Source organism: Gigantopelta aegis, chromosome 8, assembly GCF_016097555.1.
Source record: "Gigantopelta aegis isolate Gae_Host chromosome 8, Gae_host_genome, whole genome shotgun sequence".
In the NCBI taxonomy this organism is placed as follows: Eukaryota; Metazoa; Mollusca; class Gastropoda; order Neomphalida; family Peltospiridae; genus Gigantopelta; species Gigantopelta aegis.
The window spans coordinates 10,466,724-10,491,253 of NC_054706.1; the positions used below are offsets into that span (position 1 = coordinate 10,466,724).

The window sequence follows — 24,530 nt, forward strand, 5'->3', positions numbered from 1 at the left end:
GCACTCCTAATGACAGAGCAATACTGGGTTTATTTTTGAATAAAACATTTAAATTTCTTATTATTTGACAGTCCAAGGATATAATGAGGAACATCGAGCAGGCGCTGCCGAACGTCCTTGACACGATGAGCAGCCTCCAGGTGAAAGGTGAAGGACCGCTGGTGATCGAGCGTGGGGAAATCACAATGATTACCGAGAAGAAGGACATGGAGATGGGTTTAGAGTTTCCCATCCTCGTGTCTCCCTACTTCACGATGCACGTCCACGAGGCAATATTCGTAGACACCGGTACTTTACGAGATAATGACTTCAGCGATACAAACGAATCAGAGGGAGAGAGTGATGTAGTCAGTGATGAACACAAGACTGATGATGATGATGCTGTTGGTGTGGAGAAGACAACTGAGAAGAAGAAAAAGAAGATACAGTATGTTAAGTTACAGGTAGAACTATTGGATATGAATTTTAGACCCTCCTGTCTGTAGGATAAATGTATATATTGATAACTGAGAATGAGAACTGGCTATCAGTACATCCAAAGCAGACGCTGATCCATTAGGATATCAAGGTAAACGTCCCTTATAAATATGTTTAAGTGCCTTTGTTTTCTTGATTGCCATTTTCACGAGTTTGTTCAGGTGCCCTTTTTCTTTTAGTTACTCCCTAAAACAATCCGCTCCTGTAAATCTGGATCCGCACCTGTAAAGTCTTGGTCAGAAGAAGGAAACACCTAAGATTTAACGTTTATAAAATCTGGAAAATAGGCAATACTAATTTTATATTAAAATTAAATAGCTCTGCATCACTTCTATTATATGTACCCTAATTATTGCCCTCTCTCCTTCCTAAAAATTAAGTAAACAAAATGTGTAATGCTGGACTCATCTCATTTTCGTAAACAGTGGTCATTAGTCATTTGGTATAAAAGTTCCCTTATTCCTTATCGGAAGATGTAACATCTATGGCGGTAATATGTTTCTTGTCTCATTCTTCAAAACGAATCTTGCAAAAGTAATGAATATTTAATTAATAACAGCTCCGAGCATATGTAAGGGTGTAACCCTGTTTTGACTACAAACCAAACCCCTTTCGGCAGTTCTTTGTTTTGAATAAAGTAATATTTACCAGCAGATTACTGAAAACAAACACCTGGGAATCAGGGCACAGTAATATACGGACCAAACCGGTACTTCTAAACTAAATGGAGTTTTGTCATATTTTCTCGGAATGGAGGCTAGTTATGACTCCATAGTGATATCTTCACTTCCAGGCTATTGAATTTAAGAAGAATCCTTACATCTATGGAACGGACGCAGAAACCCACGACGTTACCTCTCCAGTTCTGAAACTGACACTCAAAGACGCAGGCGATAACCCCATACCCATCGACTTCGCCTTGAAGATGCGTATCGCCAAATCTACGACTTCCTTGGAGACGTACAACACTCGGGACGGCGTGACCGGACCCTCTGGGTTTCTGTACCACCACTTCAGACTTAGAAATCAGCACGACGTCACGTCCATCTTCATCCGCATGAAGCAGACGACAGTGAACGTCACGTGCTTCCTCCGCGCGAAACGTCCGCCCACTCTGAAGAAGTTTGACACAAAAGCGACCGCTGAAGCTGAAGATGTGGACGGCAAACCAGGTTTCAGGGTGTTCATACCACCGAAAACCCTCCAGGCGGGGCTCAACTATCTTGGCATTCAAATGTCCAGTGACCAAACAACGCATTCTGATGTAAAACAGCGACGTCGACGTAAGTATCTTCAATTTTTATTAATTTTAAAGCTGAAATTTGTGCTATCCCATCTTAACATTGCTTAGGACACAAGTTATGCAAAATACGAAGTTTATTGCAATTTTAATAATAAACCGTTTTGTCCATCAACGTTATTGATACAAACTGAGAGTTTTGTACCATTTTTATACATTGAATCACTAAATAGTGAAGAAATGCCCTACCTTTGGAGAGCTGGAGAGATACCAGTATATGTTTGTGTGCTGTAGATTTGCTATTGTATCTATTCTCTTATTTTTAATTGTAAAATTGAGTTTTAACGTGAAGCAAAAGGGAAGGAATGCTTGCATATTTACCTAAGCATATTTGAAACTACGCCTAGTTGGTGTCTAATATATGGTCAATCACACATTTTGGTCAATGGGAAAAAATTTGAGAAAATTCATTGCCACCCTATAGACTACTACTATCGATAAAACAGCAAGGAGTTTACAGTCTGTCAACAACTCAATGTGACAGGGAAGTCGATTCTTCATTTTCATTAATAATGGCTTCAAGGAAGGCGCTAGTTTCTGTTCTGAAGTTTGTAGACCGTTGTCGTGCTGGGAGTGCTCAGGAAGCTACTCGCCCATCAGAATACAGTATATTGATGCCACTACCAGTTCTTTATTGCGTTTCCGGTTGAGTCGTCGATGCAGACATGGATCTACTGTGTGGTGCTGTGTTTTCACTGTCAGATATTTTAGGATGATGTCTTGACTGTTCTCCATTCTTGTTCATTCCTAGGACTTCTTCTACAATTATTATGTTTTTGCAGGATATGTCCCAATCCTCTAAATCATCAGAGGACCCCATTCAGCTAGTGCCCTTGATTAGATGTCAGAGTTTTTGCACTGAAGTTGTTTTTCCAGGTTCTGTCATAAGATATATTTCGTATTTCTCTGCCTTTGTTAACAGGAAGCGTTGATGATAAATTGGCCAATATGACACAAAATGGAGTTGGCGACTCTAACGTCGTTGAGTACGAAATGACGCTGCACACAGAAGGATGTCGTGTCTGGGATGAGAAGAAGCAGAAATGGGACAAAGAATTTTGTACGGTAATTTTAAAAATGTCACCGGAATGCCAAAGGGCGAGCCATGGAGACTATGACTTTCCCAGATACCCCTCTTCCCCTGCCATCACATCTTTTTTTCCCTAGTGACTTCGTTTGGTGATATTTTATAAAACTGAATACCAAAATAAATCATGAAGTGCTTTAGTGAATAGACACTGATCTTTTCAAGCAGTAACAAGACATAGTAGGACGTTAGTATTCGATAATTTCTCATTATATCATAATTTAAGTGCTAAACAGGTAGATGCATTTTGTCCAAAACACAACAAAAAACCCAAACCCATATACAATGTCTCTCGCCGAAGAGGCTCATTAGACCCTGCACACCTCCCTTGGTTAAGTGTCATGTGTTAGCTGCTTACAGGAGAGCGTTCCAAGGTAGTGCTGCTAATTATTAAGTCCATTTTTAAAGTATAATTTCAGGCTAAGCTTGACTGTAATTTTTACTTATTGCAGGTATCGAAATTCACAACAATAGCCGAGACATTTTGCATCTGTGGACCAAATGCACCGGGCAACTCGTTTGCCACTTCTTTTTATGTCCCGCCTAATGCCATCGACTTCAACCTGGTGTTTACAAAGTTTGACATCTCCAATGCGGCAGTGTACGGCCTTCTTATCGCCGTGGGTGCTGTGTATGTGTTGTGGGTGCTGTGGGCAAGAAAACAGGATAAGAAGGATAAAGAGAGGGTAAGAACAGCATATTCAGTGTAAACGCATTTGAACAATTCTTGACAAAGCCTTTACTTTACTTGGGCATGAGCCTTATAACTAAAAAACAGAAAGAAAGACATGTTTTATTTAAATGACGCACTCAATACATTTTATTTACGGTTATATGACGTCAGACATATGGTTAAGGACCACAAAGATATTGAGATAGGAAACCCGCTGTCGCCAATTCATTAGCAGCAAGGGATCTTTTATATGCACCATCCATATACAGGGTACTACATACCACGGCCTTTGATATACCAGTCGTGGTGCACTGGCTGGAATGAGAAATAGCCAAATAGATCCACCGACGGGGATCGATCCCACAATGACGGCGCATCGAGCGAGCGCCTTACCACTGGGCTACTAGGTGATGCATATAAACGTGTGTACATAAACCAAGGCAGCAGAGAGAGAAAAATATTTTGTTTACTAGGTATTGATATTTAAGTATGTAATCTCCCTGAAATGGATGCAAAATTGTATTTCAGAGCCTCTAGATTCTAATATTTCCGGTGTGTATGGGGGGGGGGGGGGGGACATGCTCGCGGACCTCCTAGTATTATGCGTCCTTCATCCTCGTTCGTTCTAAGAATTCATCTGCGCCCTACAACCCCCCCACCACCATCACCACCACCACCACCACCACCACCACCACCACACACACACAAAATCCTAGCTACGGCTCTGTAATCTCGGATCCTGTCATCAATTGTTTACGGGACAGGGATATGGAGCTTTTTGGGAGACAGATCCTTTACTGAATACTTTAGGTTTTTTTAATATTGCTTGCACTGGGCTAAACGACAGTGCGCCTTATAACTATCTGTATGATCAGTTGTTTTTGTTATGTTATGCTCCATTGAGTGCGTGTGCAAGAAAGGCACCATAAAAATGCCTAGACAAATAGCTACAGACCTTCAAGTAAAATGTTACTTCATATCGCCATGACTGTTATATATCTGTACCGTTCAGTCTGTACTACATTTCCATTTCTGTAATGATGAAATGTTGTGCTTGAGAAAAATGGAAACGTATCAATTTGTCACTCGAATTGTGAACTTGGCACTGGTGGTCGAGATGATTTTGTTTTAAAAAGCATTACTTAAGACCTTCGGGTGATGAACTGAACTTGTTTTTCAATTTTAGTGGAAGATGGGATACCTTTAAAATAACCTTGTGATGAACTCCTTTTTTTTCAGTTTCAGACAAAAGGTTTGGTACCTGAAGAACAAATTTGTGCTGTCCGAATATATTTTTAAAAACTTTTAGTCAAAGATGCCATACCTGAAGACATCTTGTGAAGAAATGTTTTTATATTATTATTATTATTATTATTATTTCAGCGTAAAGTTGGTTACCTGAAAGACAATCTTGCGACATGAATGTTGTTGTTTTTAATTTCAGTGGAAGATTGGGTACCTGAAGGACAATCTAGTGATGGACAAGTATTTCTACCTGATATCGATCTACACTGGTCTTCGTAAGAACTCTGGCACACGGTCTAACATCAGTTTTGTGCTGTCCGGAGATTTTGGAGACACGGGTGTCCGGCAACTCACAGATGGAAAACGGGTACTGAGATTGTTTCTAATAGGAAGCCTCGTTCTGTGAACATTCTGCTCTGCAGGTTCATACCTAGCCTAATGCCTAGTATGTGGGCAGTGAAAAGAAAGAACTAGGGCCAAGTAATGTAGGCGTCTCTCCAGTTACAAAATCATTGCTTTTGATTCCTTCAACAAATGCTATGGTATGTACTGCCATGCAATATAACCATTTATAAGAACCATATGTATCCTTGCCCACCACCTCCTCTCTCTCTCTCTCTCTCTCTCTCTCTCTCTCTCTCTCTCTCTCTCTCTCTCTCTCTCTCTCTCTCTCTCTCTCTCTCTCTCTCTCTCTCTCTCTCTCTCTCTCTCTCTCTCTCTCTCTCTCTCTCTCTCTCTCTCTCTCTCTCTCTCTCTCTCTCTCTCTCTCTCTCTCTCTCTCTCTCTATATATATATATATATATATATATATATACTGTTCAAAAACAGTAGGGGAACCTGAAATATTAATGTGAATATCAACTATTAGACCGAACATACGTTTTGACCACAGCTCAGGTCTGTTCATCGACACACCAAAACACATTACATAGTTTACACATGCATCACGCAGTTGCCCTGTACACGTGCGTGGGGTGTCATTCTCGATTTTGACAATTTCCAGGAAGGTCGATTAATCACTGTGAAACATTATTTCTGTCAATCTTTTTTCATTCTGTTGATCATACAGTTGTTATTGATTTGTTTTTAGTCATTTTTATTGTTTAAATTTGCGATTTACTGATAAAAAAAAAAAAACCCGACAACTTTAAAATTTCACTTCTGACCCCAATCGTCCTTCAAGATACCTTACTTCTGTTCGTGTGTCGGTTACGCAACTTTAAAATAACGAGAACCGCCAATCGGTTACGTGGTGAACAATTACATTCGAAAATTAAGTACCATATATCAGTAATGAAAGTGAAAATCAGTTTATGTTTTTAACTATATTTGAACCACCACTGTAGCACATAACCGTAGTTCAAGTCTTTGATGATTAGGTAGGCCTAACTCACTGGGTACAAGAACTATGTTCACGTAACCGAACAATCGGTTACCTAAGTAAAACTCACTTGAATTGATTTCCGGTTACCCAAGATTTTGAATATTGTCCCCTGTGACTGATATTATAAATTACTAGTTGTGTGAAATTTGTATTGCTTCTGTTGTTTAGAAGTAGCTTATGCAGTCACAGCGGGTTGTTGTGTCAAGACAGCCAAACAACCCAACAACATTTAGTTTAAATTGTATCCTAATAACCACTACAATACCATTGGTACATTAGTACCTGCGTTTGTGTACTTGTACAAGAAATGATGGTCCATAGGTTATTTAAACAAACCCGTGACATCTTATTAAAATCAGTAGAACCATGCACATCCCTCCACTTCGGAGAGCAGACATTTTTTAATAAACATGACGACGATAGGTTTATATTAATGTTACTTTTCTTATTCTGTGATTGTTGTGGGGTTGTTTTTTCTTCAGACAATAAACACTGGTTCAGTAATGAACTTTATAATGAGCGTATCGGCGCCTCTAGGTGATCTGTCGTACCTGAGGATATGGCACGATAACGCCGGAGAGGGGACTTCCGCTTCCTGGTTCCTCAACAAGTTAGTGGTGGAGGATCTGCAACAGCAGTTGAGGCAAGCGAGTCGCCATTTTCTTTGACTGGTCACAAATAAGAACAACAGACACACCACACATACACACAGGTGGATGAATGAATTGTTGACCCAGGTGGATGGATAGATGGGTGGGTGGGTGGGTGGATGGATAGACTGATGGACGCAAGTGTGTATATGTTTATTTACACACATAAATAATACTAAATGCTTATTTGTATACATTACTATAAATATGTATTCTGTGTATAGAACGTTTTTGTTGCACACAAACACACACACACACACACACACACACGCACACGAACACGCACACACACACACACACACACACGCACATATATATATATATATATATATATATAGAGAGAGAGAGAGAGAGAGAGAGAGAGAGAGAGAGAGAGAGAGAGAGAGAGAGAGGGGGGGGGTTTTTTAATGTGTGTTTCGTTTTTCTCCTCTTTTTTTGTAAATATATATACACGTGTTTTGTTTTGTAGATATATATTTACACGTTTGTTTTTGTAAATATATATACACGTGTTTTGTTTTGTAGATATATATTTACACGTTTGTTTTTGTAAATATATATACAAGTGCTTGTTTTAGTGTGCGTGCGTGTATATATCTATGTATGTATGTATGTATATATATATATATTCAGGTGTTTCTGTAGATATATATTGACGGGTTTTTTTAATAGATATATTGTTACATTGTTTGTTTTTGTAGATATATTCCCACGTGTTTGTTTTGTAGATACCTGTAGGTCTATATATTCACGTTTGTTTTTCTAGATAATTATATTTATCATATAATATCTTACATTTCCAGTACAATCAAAGTATTTCATATTTTTCAGATCACATACTTTTATAACTTTTTCAATTAGATGTAATATAATCGAGGTAACGGCACTAGTTTTATTGATATTTAAGCAAACGTATTAAGGTGACACTCCATAACTGACTTATGCATTCATAGTCCTCAAACAAAAACATTTCGATAGCAACTTTACACTGAAAGCTGTCCAGCCTTCAGAAAACAAAAACGTTAAGCACTAGTTTATTCTTATGTATGGACATCTAACATGACGTCATTCAAGCTTGACGTCATTTCCATTCAAAGCAACACCGCGTTACATATTTTTACGTCATTTGAATATCAGGTAATGGCTGACTGGAATTAAAGTTGTGTATACAGTTTAGAAAAACACGTTGTATTAAGCTTGAGATTATATGATAAAGAGATTATTACCCTCGTGTGTTTCTGTATCATCAATATCATATATTAGGAATGAAAATAGTGTATTATGCTCGTCATAACCTCTATTTACGTGTTTGTTTTTGTAGATGTATTTTCACGTGATTATTTGTTTATTGATATATTTTCACGTGATTGTTTTTGTAGATATATATTCACCTGTGACAGATGGCTTTCGGTCGACAAGGACGACGGACTCTTGGACGTTGTTCTCCCAGTAGTCGTCAAGGACGAGTTCATGACGTTCGATAAGCTGTTTTCCGAGCACGCTCGCCTCAACATCACAGACACTCACTTGTGGCTGTCCGTCTTCATGAGGCCAGAACGCTGCACATTCTCGCGTGTGCAACGTGTATCATCCTGCCTCGCGCTTCTAATGCTCGTGATGATCACGAGCGCTATGTTCTACAAGACAGAAGCGGAAAAGGAGGACGAGGAGACGATTCGCCACGAGGTGAAAATCGGAATTCTCCGCTTCTCGATGACGGAATTTTTCATTTCCACCGTCAGCCTGCTTCTGACGATGCCGCCGATGGTGTTGTTGGTAATGTTGTTTAAGTCGTGTAAGCCGAAACGCAAGGCGTTGTTAAGGAGAACAGGTTCCAATCAGAGTCCGGATTCGCTGGCAAAAAGCATCATGTCAGACGACGTCGAAGATGACGTTCTTCAGGTTAGAATTTCAGATGTGCATGTTTGTTAAAACAAGAGCTAATTCCGTTCATAAGCGGATATAATTGCATTTTATTGGGGTTTGGGGAGGGAGGACAAACGAATTTGCCCTGAACAGTTTGAAGAATGATGACGTTCATTGGGTTAGCAGTGTTCGAGATTAAACATTTTGGGCAGTATCCCAGTTGGATACTAACATTTCAAAATCTGGTAACCCACCTGAGAATTTAGTATCCTACTTAAATGAAATTCATAAATAACATCATAACAAACTTGGACGACATTGTCCTCGTTCTCAGTCTATTGCTACATCGCAATCAAAATCGTGGAATTTGTGACATTAGCAATCAAACGGAATTTGGACATAAATTAATATTTAGCAGTAATCTATAAGTGTTTCTGACATTACTGATGATAAACCTACCTGTATCAATTTTCTGCAGATGTGGAATCGATACCTCAAATAAAATTTGAAGTGAGAAAACATCCAACAAAAACAATAGCGACTTAGCGGTTCCCAGTCTATTGCTACGCCGCTATTGCTCCAGTGTAGCATTAAACTGGGTACAAGTTGGGGGGAGGGGGAGGGTATTGTTATGGCATAGCATTAGACTGGGTACGAGCTCGAAAATACGTTTACTTAACTTACCAGAAAATGACGACTTACATTTTTTTTAGTGAAAATTAAGAACGCAGGATTAAAAAAACAAAAAACAACATTATATGGCATCCCGGTGGGATACTGGGTTCTTGAAGTCTGGTATCCAAAATTAAATTCTGGTATCCCTGGCATGTCGGGATACCGTCAATCTCGAACACTGGGTTAGAAGCTCATTTATTAAAACAAGAATCACTGCCGTTCACAGGCATACAGAATTGCATTTTATTGTACGTGCAAAGGGAGTTGCCCTGTATATTTTGAAGAATGATGACGTTCTTCGTATTAGATGTCAAGAACCTCGTGTTTATAAAACTGTCAAGTCCATATTTACGAACTCCGCAAGACCCTGCTGTTTTAGCTACATACAGTGTACATGGCATTTCCTTGATGTTTAAATTGATGTAAAGACGTTTAGAAAGTTTATAATCTGAATGAACTGGTCTGCATGCCTATAAGAAACAAGATCATTAACCGTATCTCAGATCCTTGTTTCATTAACAGAAAGGTCCAAGTTGTGTTGTTAAATGCATCGTAGTTCACTCACGATTCCAAACTTCATGATGAGTTTACATGTACCTCTCACTCCCTCTGCCCGTTCATCAGTTTCCGTATAGCAGGCACGGTGGAAGCAAGTAGACATTGGGGGGGGGGGGGGGGGGGGTTGGCTGACTGAGATCGAGAGCGCAAAGCAATTTTTAGGGGGTTCTGGGGTATGCTCACCAGTAAAATGTCCAAAACTAGATGTCCCGAAATACAATTTCCTGTATTCTACAAGTAACATTCATCTCTGCATTAATTGATTTTGAATATTATTGATTCAGAATCATTTGGGGGGGGGGGGGGGGGGGGGGCTCGAATTTTCCCCCCAGCCACCCTCCTGCCTGCTGCGCCGTGCCTGTATAGCCATCAATATCATGTATGAGCAGACTCTTCTATACATTTTCTTTACGGCAGGGCTTCACATACTCATGATGTTTGTGTGTGGTTTGTTTGTTTGGGTTTGGGGGGTGGTGGGGTGGGGGTGGGTATGGTGGGGTGGGGGTGGGTAGGGGTGGTGGGGAGGGTTGGGAGTGAGGCGGTCTCTCGGCAGGGCTGCACATATCAGGTTTGTTTTGATTGTATTGTATTGTGCTTATGAATTTAATATTATTGTATATTTCAAATGTATTTGATGTGATGAATTTATTACTTTGCGTATACAGGTGTTTTATGTAACATTGGTATTAATGGTACCATATACATGATGCCATGTAAATTGGGTAGGTAGGTAAAAACAAATGTTGTTGATTAATTTCTAAATGATTAAACAACACAAAATATATTCCACAGTATACCTGGTATAGCTTTAACAACATATTTGGGGGTTGGGGGGGGGGGGGGGGGCGGCAGGTAAACGCAGGTGTTTAACCATTCTAAATACATTTAGTCAAACATAGGTTTTGTAAATTCGGCATCGATCTCTGTTTAACTTAGTTTTGTATGTTGTATTTTCCACCATTCAGAGGCGCTACCACAACAAACCACTGCCTCATTTCTGCATATACGTGGCGTGGTTTCTGTTGGCCACAATCGTGCTGACGTGCAGCTTCTTCCTCGTGCTCTACAGCATGCAGTGGGGTAAGGCGACGTCCGAGGCGTGGCTGACGTCGTTCGTCGTCTGTTTCATAGAGAGTATTGTCGTCATTGACCCCTTGAAGGTAACGATATCATCATGTTTAATGGTCTGTTAATGGCTTTGCTTTATTAGTATTGAATGGTTGGTTTGAAGAAGTTCCCTAACGTCACTGGTCCTTTACTAGTAGTTAGACATCGTTGTTTATTCCTTAAAGGTAAAGAACGAAACGTCGTCGTTAACCCTTTTAATGCATACTCGCCGCTATCGTCATCATCATCATCGTCACTGACTATTAAAGGTAATGCATTGTCGCTCTTGGTTCATTAAAAGTCATACATCATCGTTATTGGCCACTAACCGTTAAAACATCATCTGCGTTACTGATGCATTAATGGTAATGCTCCTATGTCATAAAACTGTGCTGAGAGCGTCGTCAAATAAAATATATAAGTTCACTTTTCTTTAATGACAATGGGCCATCGACTTTGACGCATTAAAAACATTCAAAGGCAGTTTGACACTGAAACACCGTTAATTTATTGTTTTAAAATCTAGTGTGATTTTAACTGACTAGTTGATCCATAGTATTAAACATTAAACATGAGATGGGGTACGAGAGAGAGAGGAGAGAGAGAGAGAGAGAGAGAGAGAGAGAGAGAGAGAGAGAGGAGAGAGAGGAAGAATGGAGGAGAGAGAGAGAGAGGAGACGGGGGAGTTGCGGGGAGAGAGAGAGAGAGAGAGCGGGGGGAGTTGCGGAGAGGTAGGAGACGAGGGAGAGAGACGAGAGAGAGAGAGAGAAGGAGGGGGGGTTAGGTTGGGAGGGGGGCGCGGTGAGAGGGAGAGAGAGAGAGAGAGAGAGAGAGAGAGAGAGAGAGAGAGAAGAGAGAGAGAGAGAGACTGGAGACAGAAAACTGGAAGAGAAGAGAAAGAGAAAGAGGAAGAAAGAGGACGTGAGAGAGAAGCGGGTAAGAATATATAGGTGATTTACAAATGGTTTTATTGCGGAGTTGCACCATCGTAATTTATTTCACTATACGACTAACACGTCAGCATGTTGAACACGCTGCCGTACGTGTATTTGATTTCTTTATTGCATTTGTCCTGACACATTTTCTACCAATTCAAGGGCGTAACTAGGATTTTGTGTTGGGGGGAGAGAAAGATGAATTTTTGGAATGAACGAGCATGGAAGCCGTAAGACACTAGGAGGTTCGGTGGCATGTCCCCCTCCCCCGGAATTTTGAAATCTAGAGGCTATGAAATACCATTTTGCAGCCATTTCAGGGAGGTAACATACTTAAAACGTCAATATCAATAACCAATAAATTATCATGTTATTACAGGATTTTGGGGGGCACACTCCCTTGCCCTCATCCACCTCCGCTAGCTACGGCCCTGCAATTCTACACGTGAGTGGTTGTGATATTGTCATTAGATATGTTATCCTCTTCTACACAGGTGGTGTTGGTAGCATTGATGTTGACATTCTGTCTTCGAGATCCGTTCTTCACTAAGGGTGATGTTGATATGAATCGAGTGGAGACTGAAGCAGAGAAGTTTGGATTAATAAAAACGGGTGATAATAATAAAACCTGACCATAATAAATAAAGGATAATAAACGAGTTACCAGTTATTGTCAAATTTATGTCCCGAGTAAAATCATTTTCACTTGTCACTCGCTTCACAAGTCAAAATTATTACTTTTTTTTTTTAATATTTATATCACTGGTTATTAGCCCCCCCCCCCCCCCCCCCCCCCCAAAAAAAAACGTCTCTGGACAAAATTTCCAGAATTAATGCGGCGATGATACTCTTTTTTTTTTCATGGATTGTACAGAAAAGGTGGGTATATTTAGTTTGATTACGTTCTTCTCATCTGCGTTGATCCATCCTCAATGGCTATGGTGCCACATGCCTTGCATGTAGGTACCCTAAATATTTTCCTTTACATTTTCCTTATAGCCAAGGCAAGTTTTTCAGTCCAAAAGGGCCTGTTTTAGAGAGAAATGAAAGAAAGCTAATGGTCCAAGCCAGCATATAGATCATTTTGGCTCCAAATGCAGTTTTGAAAAAAGTGGGGAAAAAACTGTTTAAAATGCTGACGCGCTAGGGTCAAAATACTCCAGCGCGCTGACGAGAGACCAGAATATTTATTTTTGGAGGGGGGCCCTAGTAGTAGTAACAGCAGCAGCAGCAGCAGCAGTAGTAGTAGTAGTAGCAGCAGCAGCAGCAGCAGTAGTAGTAGTAGTAGCAGCAGCAGCAGCAGCAGTAGTAGTAATAATGGTAGTAGTAGTAGTAGTAGTATCAATAATAGTAGTAGCAGCAGCATCAGCAGCAGAAATAGTAGTAGTAGCAGCAGCAGCAGCAGCAGCAGCAGCAGCAGCAGCAGTAGTAGTAGTAGTAGTAGTAGTAGTAGTAGTAGCAGTATGCCAGCAATAATTTTGCGTCTCCTCAAATAATAACACTGTGACGCACCATGACATTGTGAGTCCAAATGAGGTCATTTGGGGCAAAATGTTTGTTTTGTTCAATTAAACATCGGCTATTAGATGTCAGACATTTGGTAATTCTGACACATTAATCATCAGAGTAAACCTGTTACGTGTTTCCTAATGTAGCAAGGGATCTTTTATATGCACTTTCCCACAGACAGGAAAGCACATACCACGGCCTTTGGCCAGTTATGGTGCATTGGTTGGAACTAGAAAAATCATCAATGGGCAATGAGGGACCAAGGCAGATGAAAAGTGTGTGTGTGTGTGTGTCTGTGTGTGTGTGTGTGTCTGTGTGTGTGTGTGTCTGTGTGTGTGTGTCTGTGTGTGTGTGTGTCTGTGTGTCTGTGTGTGTGTGTGTGAATGTGTGTGTGTGTGTGTGTGTGTCTGTGTGTGTGTCTGTGTGTGTGTGTCTGTGTGTGTGTGTGTGTGTCTGTGTGTGTGTGTGTGTGTCTGTGTGTGTGTGTGTCTGTGTGTGTGAATGTGTGTGTCTGTGTGCGTGTGTGTGTGCGTGTGTGCGTGTGTGTGTGTGTATGTGTGTGTATGTGTGAGTGTGTGTGTGAGTGTGTGTGTGTGTTTAAACGAGCTTCTAGTCCGTATCATGTTATCCTATTAATTACCCATAATCGATTTTAATTCATATCACTCAACTCGTTTGATTGACGTTCCTGTATGCTTGTATTTCGCCAATTGATTACGCTACCGTTGGACCTCGAAGTGTTACGTCCCACTTGACATTCTAGTGGGACGTATCATTTTGATATGTACCAAGATATTTTTAACCATATGGGTAATAAATATATTTATTATCCATATGGTTAGAAATATCTTGGTACATATCAAAGTGATACATCCCACTAGAATGTCAAGTGGGACATAACACTTTTGACGTCATCAATTGGCGCACAACAGCCTTACAGGAACGTCATCGAAACGAGATGAGTGCGATGAATTCAGATCGATTATGGGTAATAAATAGGATATTAAACTCACTACCATTTCGTATCATGTTTATGTTCCTCAAGACATGATAAGAAATGGAAGCTCGTTTAATATCCTATAAATACCTGCCTTTTCTGTGCAGTCCGTGCTTTTTAAAAAATAATAATAATAAAAATATATAAAATTAATAAAGACCGAATATTTCGATTTTTTCCTTAATGTTATTATTATTGTTGTTAAGATGAGTTGAAGAACCTGCCGGAACCGCTCCCGCCGTCGGTGCTCGCCAAGGCTCGCAGACGGCGCCGTAAGGAGATGAAAGCTCAGAGCGTGTTCTTCGAGCTCATCCAGTACGTGGTGTTCCTCTTCGCGCTCTACAGTCTGTCGTTCGGCAACCGCGACGACCGCTCCTACATGATACACGCCAACATCGAGCACAACCTCTTCAAACAGGGACTCAACATCGAGTACCCTTTTGAACTGGTAAGACGTTCTTGTTCTTTGCATTTATTATCATTATTATTATTATTATTATTATTAAAGTGACAGACCCTAGTTTTTAAACACTACTAAGCAGGGCTCACGCGAGCAGGCGAAGTGAGCCCATACTTCGCTTTGACCAGCCTGACTTCGCCATACCAGTAACCGTAAGGCGAAATCGGTTTCGCCTTTTAAAAAATAGTTGCCACTTGCATTGTACACAATCACAAATGAATGATGAAGAACTTAAGCAACACCTATTCATAGACAGTAAATAAGTGTCTGAGAGTTCAAAGTGATACTGGCGCCACAAAGTCGTTCGACAGGCTCACATATAAGCTGTCTACATGAAGCTCAAACAACATCTGTGTCTGGTATTAAAGTAGGCCTACACGTGATTATCGAGTATATACAGAACTTTTTATTGTTCCTTATCTTTCATTCCTTCTTTCTTTCTTTATCTCTATCGATAATATTCATTTCTGTTCATATTTAAATTGCATAAATATATTACTGTCATGACGTGTATGTATTATGGAGAAGGCCTCGTAATAAGTTGTATAACGTGTGCCTAATCTATTTGTTTGTGGTTTCAAAACATGTTTCAAATCAATCAACTAACAACAATGATGTTTTTTTAAAACTATGTAATCTAGTGGTGTGTGAGGGAGGATCACACCTCTTCTCCATTTGCTCTTGTGGGCTATTCTTGGGCTTTGTCCGATAACACTTGTAGAACTGACTTCAAAACGTTAATGGTTATCCCAGTTAGTAGTTTGCATTTAAACACATGACACAAAAGAGTCCCCATCCCCTTCCCGTCTTGGTTATCCCAGTTTATAGTTTGCATTTAAATACATGACACAAAAGAGTCCCCATCCCCTTCCCATGTTGGACAGAACTCTCTGGCGATGTCACCCGCTCCCACACACACTCTCTACACCTTGTGCCCATGACTGGTTTAACAAATGCCGTGCTATGTACTGTCCATCCTGGGGGAAAGTGCATGCAAACAATCCCTTGCTGCCAAAGGAAAAAAAAGTAGCAACTTTCGTCTGAAGACTATGTGTCAAAATTACAAAATGTTTAACATCTAATAGTTGATGATTAATTTATGAATGTGCTCCAATGATGTCCTCAAATAAAACGTCTTTACTTTCACCGATTCTCTTATTCAGATTCAAAGCCATGCTGATTTTCTTACTTGGGCCAACGAGACTTTTATACCTCGCATGTTCCCAGAAAAAGACACCAGAGGTTGGCGGTTGCCATGGACTACCAGACTGTTCTTTAGTGACTTCACCAGCTTCCGTGTGGGTCCTGCCAGGATTCGTCAAGTCAGAATGCCTCGCCGTATGTTGATTATTCAATTGTTTAAGAATGTATACCATGATATTGGTCCAACATTTGTATCACACAATGATCATTTCTTTTACCAATCTCGTTACATTAGCGGCTGTCTTGTATTCCTATATAACGGACGGGTTGTCCATGTTTCTACTGAGTTCATAGTTATGTCTTGTATTCCTATATAACGGACGGGTTGTCCATGTTTCTACATAGTTATGTCTTGTATTCCTATATAACGGACGGGTTGTCCATGTTTCTACATAGTTATGTCTTGTATTCCTATATAACGGACGGGTTGTCCATGTTTCTACATAGTTATGTCTTGTATTCCTATATAACGGACGGGTTGTCCATGTTTCTACCGAGTTCATAGTTATGTCTTGTATTCCTATATAACGGAGGGGTTGTCCATGTTTCTACCGAGTTCATAGTTATGTCTTGTATTCCTATACAACAGAGGGGTTGTCCATGTTTCTACTGAGTTCATAGTTATGTTTTAGTATGGAGGTACGGTTTAATCTGAACGACAAAACCGTTTTGCCGTATTAAAATCATATCTGCACAAGGTAAAGTCGAAAGGATGTCAGGCAAAGTTGTGATTGCTTCCATGATCCACTACCAGGTGCTGGTCTTTAGCAGGACCGCCACTCCTCTAGGAGATATGTAACAGGATATTTCATCGTACTACACCACTCGTTAGAGGACTGCCACTCCCAAGACTAACTTAGAAAACCACAACTTACACAGGATAGAGCTCATTGGAATATATACAGCTGCCATGGCATGTATTCATGAATCACTGTAAAAACAGTGATATCAGGTGTTCGCGAAAGTTGAGCATGTCCTGCCTTACTGGTTGCACCCGTCATAAGCACAGCCTAAAATATTTTTTTACTTTATTTATAAATCCTCCTTGCATATAGAAACCGAGACATCTTGTATCTGGTCACTCCATTATTTGATTTATACAATATTAGTAATTATTAAGATTGAGTTCAGGTTTATGCAATCAAATTAGAATGTTAGACATTCCTTTAAAATGAACACATGGATAATTCACTATTTATACTAAGAGACTGGACATTTCATCACACTGATTTGCTTATAGTCTCTTATTTAAAGTAGTCTCAGTAGCATATGATCTAATTTGCATATTTATTATATTTATAATCATCATATAGTCGTGTAATAGAAATTAAATTTGACTTTGTTGCGTATATCTGTGGTAACTTGTATCTCCTTCTCTGTCTTCTCTGCAGGTCAAAGTCCATTTTACGGGAACAAATATAAAAGTCTTGTGTCCGATATAACCTATTATGGCACTTACTCGATTTTCGGTGAAGAATCGGGTAACTACTGCCTCGGCTGGCAAAATGAGCCCTGCCCACTGAGTGAAGAGGCTGCCCACTTCACGTCACCAGCGTGGAGGTACACTCAATCCAGTGATGTGTGGGGAATCCCCGTCCCAGGACAGTACAGAGTCTACAGCGGCGGCGGCTACATCCTGGAGCTGAACGTAAACTACGACGTGTCTATGGAGATGGTGAACGAGCTGTACTCCATGTTGTGGCTGGACCGACAGACCAGGGCAGTGTTCGTTGAGTTCACTCTTTACAATCCTTTCGTCAACATCATGGCGCACTGTCGATTCACTGCAGAGTTCCCAGAAATTGGGAGCACCATAGTCTGGAAGGACATCATGACTTTCAGACTCGCCCAGCACCTGGGTCCAATTGGGGCATACGTGCTCCTGTGCGAGGTGGTCATCGGCATCATCATGGTCATGTTCACGGTGAATATTGTGAAGAAGCTGTACGACCAGAAACTCAGTTACTTCACTCACATCTGGCAGACACTTGACTTCATAACCGTCATCTGGTGTCTGGTGGCGATTGTCTTCTACATAATCCGGGAGGTGAATGCCGCAGAGACGCTGAAACGCTTTCGTGAAAACCCAAAGAGGTTCATCAACTTCCAGCACATTGCCATATGGGATTCCCTGTTTGTGTATACTCTCGGTGCTCTCGTCTTCTTCACCACAATTCGAGTCCTGAGGATTCTTGGTTACAACAGACGAGTCACCGTGATTGCAGCAGTTCTGTCCTACTCCGGACGAGAACTGTTTGGCTTCAGTGCTGTCTTCAGCATCGTCTTCTTCGCCTACGTCCTCAGTGGATACATCCTGTTCTCGGCGTACTACTACAGCTACCACACGATCTACGATTCCATGTTCACGATCTTCACCTACATGCTGGGCAAGAACATTATGGGTCGCCTGATGTTGGTCGCCCCGATATGGGCTCAGCTCTACTGTCTGACGCTAGTGTTCTTCATCATCTTCGTTCTGCTGACGATGTTTCAGGCCATCATGAACAACAGCATGACCGTGGTGAGGGACAACATCAAGAAGGTGCAGTCGCCGTATGGCCTGATTGATGTCCTTGTTAACATCTACCGCGGCCTCATTCGAGACTGGTTGCCAGAGAGTCTCTTCAAAGTGCCAGACGATGGCCGTAAAGGTACAGGTGTTCTTTTGATGTTTGAATGTGTGTCAAATGTATAACATAAATAGGATACATGTATACATACTGACATAGTCAGCAGAGACATGGGTGTTATGTCCCCACTTCAGTTATACCTCTTATTTTTTCCATCACCTATTATATTTGCTTGATGTTCCATAAAACAACCTATAGACAGTACAAACACGCACACACACACACACACAGACACAGATATATATACAGATATATATATATATATATATATATATATATATATATATATATATATATATATATATATATATATATATATACACACACACACACACATTGCATATACATTTATATTAAAATCAGTAGAATTTATACTAGAAAATAACATCTTCCAATTCCTACCTTTAGACAAAAAGGCAAAGTAATTAAAGGAGCATCGCAAAAAGGTGATTTATGTATTTTTGTTAAAGTTACAGTCTCTGATTACCATATTATAACATCATGTACAAATATGAAATACAAGCTCAAATGCACTTTTGAAAAACTCGTGTGTGTTCGCTATGAACGGAGATCGTCAAAAGTATACGCTTGATTCGTCGCATGTGCCACCATAGCTCGGCAAATCACAAACGACAGCCTGTTGTCAGTTTCAGTTAACACGTGCGTTTGCCGATTTCAAATTGTAGGGTTCGTCTCAAAAAATTAAAAGAGAAATCTTGCGCTGTACGAAGAACGTTCGGTTGAGGATACGGTCTAGAGTCTTTCGTTAAAATCGGTTTGATCTTGACAACGTATTATCGACAATCGTACCTTCCTATTTCAGAATTAATATTTTATAAAGTGTAAGTAGAACTTTCAAAGTTTAGTTTGTATACTAGTAACACATTAATCATGTATATATTTTTTAAATAAAATATACTAAAGTAGACAATGAACGTTTTCACTTCTTAATTTTACGTATTAAAATCGACAAATTCAAATAAATATTCTTTAGTTTGGAAAGGGTAAAGTTATGGGGGGTTGTTTAACGACATCAAAGTTAGAGCATATTGATTTAATAATCATCCGACGCCATACAACCGTAAATAAAATGTTGAGTGCGTCGTTAAATAAATCCTATCCTATCCTTCCTTCCATCTGCTGTTGGATGTCTGACATTTGATAATTTTGACATATAATCTTAGAGAGGAATCGGATGCATGTGCAGGGGGAGGGTATTGGAGGTCGAAACCCTTACTTGCCCAAGCTTAAAAAAAAATGAAATGTATTTTCTAGGGGAACATGGCCCCATATAAACTTCGCTCAACACAGTCTATAACCCCAACCCCGCTGAAATCCCTGCACACGCGCCTTGGAAACCCGCTACATATTTTTTTTTTTTTTAGCATGGGATCATTTATATGTACCATCCCATAGACAGGATATCACATACCATGGTCTTTTATATACCCGCCGATGGGGATCGATCCTAGACTGACCGCGCATTTCCAAAAAACACCTTTTTCGGTCCAAGTAATGAATAAAAATAACATATAGTCTTGAAAAATGTTACGTAAATAGAACACAGTACCCTCTTCCTCTACCCCTAGAGCGTTACGTAATTTGTAACACCCCCTTACATGTAACGCGTATGCCAACAGCTGGCCACTGTCAAAATTTCAAGGCAAAGCCCCCACCCACCGACCCCTGGAAAGGCGTTGTACCATACCTCTATGGATATAAATATTTTTTGGAGATACAAGACGACCCCTCAATCAAGACAGTTAAAAATTTTCAAAAATTGCGAAACCTCACTTGATCTCTTGTTTGGGAATTCCACACTTGTGATAAGCCAATGAAAACCGAGATCGGTAGGAGCCCGTCAAAAGTGTCCCACTTTCGAAATACTGACTTTGTTTTTGACCTGTATAAGCCAGCGTAGTGAAACCAATGCGGAGTGCGGCGTCATATATGCACCAAACGTAATTGGATTTTCTGTTCTATATGCTTAAATAATAAAAAATATTCCAGATACTGCCGCTTTAACCATTATTCTTCATGTCAAGAATTATTTAAATCTTCAGATCCATACCGGGAGGTAAGGGCAAACCCTTCAATCTGGACACCCTAATCCTACTGCCGCCCTTTGTACGTGCTTAGACAACAATAACAAATAAATATTATGGTTCCATTGTAGGAAACATTGTTGACTTGTTCGATTGTGTACATGTTGATGATATTGAATTTTCAGAGAAGCTCGGAGCCCGACAGCTTCAGCAGCTAAAGAAATATGATCCAGACAGATCGCAGCATGTGAAATCGATTCTAGACCCAAACCAGTTGGTGGTGCTTGAAAAGAACTTTCTGGAGAAGGAACTCGAGAAGGATGACAAAGAGGAACTGAATGTGACGTCACTCAGTAACTCGGTGTGTTAAGAATGAAATTACAGAACATAGCCAAGATTACAGACGCAGTAATGTACTGACATTTATCAAAGATTGTCAGTCCCGTTGAGCTTTTCGTTTGATTTTGGTGTGGGTTGGGGTTTTGTTTTAGCTTTTCTGCTGCTGGTGCTGATGATGTTGTTATTGTTTTTGCTGCTGCTGCTGCTGTTGTTATGACTGCTGTTGAGGAGTGTGTTGTTGGGGTCTCTTTTTTTTTGAGGCGGTTAATGTTGTTTTGTCTTTTGTTTGGGGGGGGGGTGGAGTGTTTTGTTGTGGTGGATGGGGGTTTGGGTGGGTTTTTGTTGGGGGGTTGGGGTTTTTTGTTGGGTTTTTTTTTTTTACTTTAGGTTATATGGCAGATAATGAGAGAGGAACCTCACTGTTGCCACTCTATGGGCTACTCTTTTCGATTAGCAGCAAGGAATCTTCTATATGCACCTATCCTACAGACAGAACAGTATATACCAAAGCCATTGTTGCACCAGTGGTGGAGCACTGACTGGATCGAGAAATAGCCCAATGGAGTAGTGAATGAAATTATTTGGGATGTAATTTTATTGTCATGTAAATGGATTTTTCAACCGGAGTTGATGGGGTGGATCCCCTATATACTATATAGCACCCTTGGCCTCAACTTCAGATATCCTTCGTATACATTTATGTTTACGTTTGGGGGGTTTTATCATGTCACAGACATGACATTAAAACATGGCTGCTGTGATTAATGCTGTTGGTGTTGCTTCATATGGAGCAAAATATTGGTAGAATTTTACAACGAACTGAATTGCGAGTATGCAGGGGTGTGTGTGTTGTGTGTGCGTTTGCGTGGTTGTGATTTAGATGTGGCCTACGTATTAAAATAATATGTTTAAAAAGAAAATAGATTGGGAAAAAAACGAAAACTGAATATTCAGTGATGCTATAATATAATGCCATTAATCTCTGTATGTAACGGATTATTCCTGTTTTGATTGAAGGAGGGTTTGTGGCTTTGTTTTGGGGGTTTGTTTGGCTTTGGCTTGGTGTTGGGGGTTTTCTGAGGTGATCTGTTGCGGGGGTTTTATTTTTCTGTCGGGTTTTTGTTTGTTTTTGGGGTTGTTGTTGTTGTTGTTGTTTTATTTTTTATTTTTTTTTTTTTTTTTTTTTTTTTTTTTTGGGGGGGGGGTAGGGTGGATGTTTGCTTTGTTATTATTTGTCTTTTGGAGCGGTCTGTATTTGTTTTGTTTTTCTTTGTTTTTTGTTTAGTTTGTTCGGGGCAGGGGGGAATACTTTTTATAGTATATTTCGTGATAGTTTTCTGCATTTAGTTTTTCAGGATTTATTACTTTGCTTATAATCAGCAAACTGTACATTTCGTTTAGAAATATTTTTGTTGAATAATCATACGTAGCCAACGAATTTATTGGGAGGTAAAATGGTAATGTCTTGTCACAATCGGCTATTGTCGTGTCCTCACACGAGGTAGTCGTATCGTGTGGTGTGGCCCTGTACCCGAACTACTAGCAGCGGCACACACTTCTCTTCTTCTATATGTAATGGAGAATGTAAGAGGTGTAGATTCGTGAAAACAAATTAATTCACGAGCCCCGTAGGGGCTAGTTAATTATTGTTCATGAATCTGCATTTCCGAATGCATTCTCCAATTTAATCCATTATTCATTTTTAAAAATACGTGAGTGCTAAATTAACTTCTATTATATATTTTTTAAATGAAATATTGGTTAAAATGGCAAGGAATATTTTCAAAACTAACAAACCAAAACCCTTTCGGACCTAACCTGGTCGATTCGGCCAGGGAAGCATCATCAGTGGATGATTGGCGTTAAATGTGATGCACGTGCTAAACATGTAATCTCTTATTTCCTATTTGTTTCCGACAATCTTCACTGTGTTCGACCAGAATATATTACTATCACTAATATCATTTTTGTAAGGCTTAAATTACATCTTTATTTGATGATGCAGATGTCTGGCCTTGTGGGCTAAAGCGTTGTACTTTTCACAATGTATAAGTTATGTCAGACGTGGGTTCCAATCCTTGATTAGAATGCATAAAAGTTCAAATTGCATTCTTTCACAGGTATTAATTCTTGAAAAATAATCAACACCTAGAACAATAGTGTGACGTCACAGGTATGGATTAATGAGAAATAATTATAATTATATCTGTTGAATTAACGCGTCCTTTACTAACCACTAACCCTCTGTCCTGGACAAGATAGCCGAGGTGTGTACCCAGGACAGTGTGCTTGAACCTTAATTGGATATAAGACTGAAAATGAGTATAAATGACACGAAATGAACGCGTCCTGTTATGATAGATGTTTTCACATTCTATTAGCTCCGTATGAAATATAATTACATGTTTTAAAGGCATACTGTCACGGATTTAAGGACATTATTTCTCTAAACATGAATCATAACTAAATATTACATCAGTTGTTTGAAACCAAATCTAGCTATTGCATCACCTTAACTGAACCATGATGGAGTGAAATCCGTGTCAACCCTCTCGGCAATTTTAGTTTTTTTAATTATGGACTATTGCCATAATTCAATTATTTTTACAAAATATCATTAATAAATGGAGTATGGTGGTTATGAAAATGGTTGAATAAAGTACACTTAGGGACAAATCAAATTCTTTTTGTTCAGGTATTACTTTGTTAGACCATTAAATAGGTCAGTGGTCTGTGACAATATGCCTTTAAAGGGACATTCCTGAGTTTGCTGCATTGTAAGATGTTTCCGACTAATAAAATATTTCTACGATTAAACTTACATATTAAATATATTTTCTCGTTTAGAATATCAGTGTCTGTACATTCAATGTGTTTCTGGTCGTCTTAATATCTGTAAGAAGCCCAAACTGGATTCTGTCTTCAAATAATTTCGTACGTACGAAAAAATTATATTTTAGGAAATAAAATGAAATTTAACCTAGTACACATATTAGAACGATCAGAACACGTTTAATATGCAACCACTAATATTTTATGCAGAAAAATATATTTGGTATGTAAATACAATCGTTAAAAAGTCTGTTAGTCGATAACATCTTAAAAATTGCAGAAAACTCAGGATTGTCCCTTTAAAAAAATATTATGTTGCATTTCTATTCTGACCAACTATTCTGAATTATCTTGTATTATCGGTTTGAATTAGTATTGTTTCGTGTCATGCTTATTGCTGTTATTGTTCTTTAAATAAACATTTAAGTTTGGTGTGTTGTTATTTATTGTAGAAAACATACATCCCGCACCACACACTTGGACCTCTATAGCTTACCACTTTTAAAAGGATTGAATAAGGTCGTGGGAAGCGGTAAGACCTGTCAGGCCAAAGTCTT

General features: G+C 39.6%; 1 protein-coding gene across 1 annotated transcript in view; it reads left to right on the plus strand.

Annotated features, from left to right (window-relative positions):
* The window catches only part of LOC121379460, a 48,735-nt gene extending 27,343 nt beyond the window's left edge, over positions 1-21,392 (plus strand). Inside the window, exons 12-24 of the mRNA XM_041508102.1 lie at positions 72-443; positions 1,271-1,760; positions 2,700-2,842; positions 3,317-3,550; positions 4,982-5,149; positions 6,650-6,810; positions 8,197-8,719; positions 10,882-11,076; positions 12,453-12,570; positions 14,671-14,912; positions 16,088-16,262; positions 17,519-18,778; positions 20,988-21,392. Of these exons, the coding sequence (XP_041364036.1) occupies positions 72-443; positions 1,271-1,760; positions 2,700-2,842; positions 3,317-3,550; positions 4,982-5,149; positions 6,650-6,810; positions 8,197-8,719; positions 10,882-11,076; positions 12,453-12,570; positions 14,671-14,912; positions 16,088-16,262; positions 17,519-18,778; positions 20,988-21,172 (4,266 nt within the window). The 3' untranslated portion in view covers positions 21,173-21,392. The remainder of the gene's footprint in view (positions 1-71; positions 444-1,270; positions 1,761-2,699; positions 2,843-3,316; positions 3,551-4,981; positions 5,150-6,649; positions 6,811-8,196; positions 8,720-10,881; positions 11,077-12,452; positions 12,571-14,670; positions 14,913-16,087; positions 16,263-17,518; positions 18,779-20,987) is intronic.
* The last annotated feature ends 3,138 nt before the right edge of the window (positions 21,393-24,530 follow it).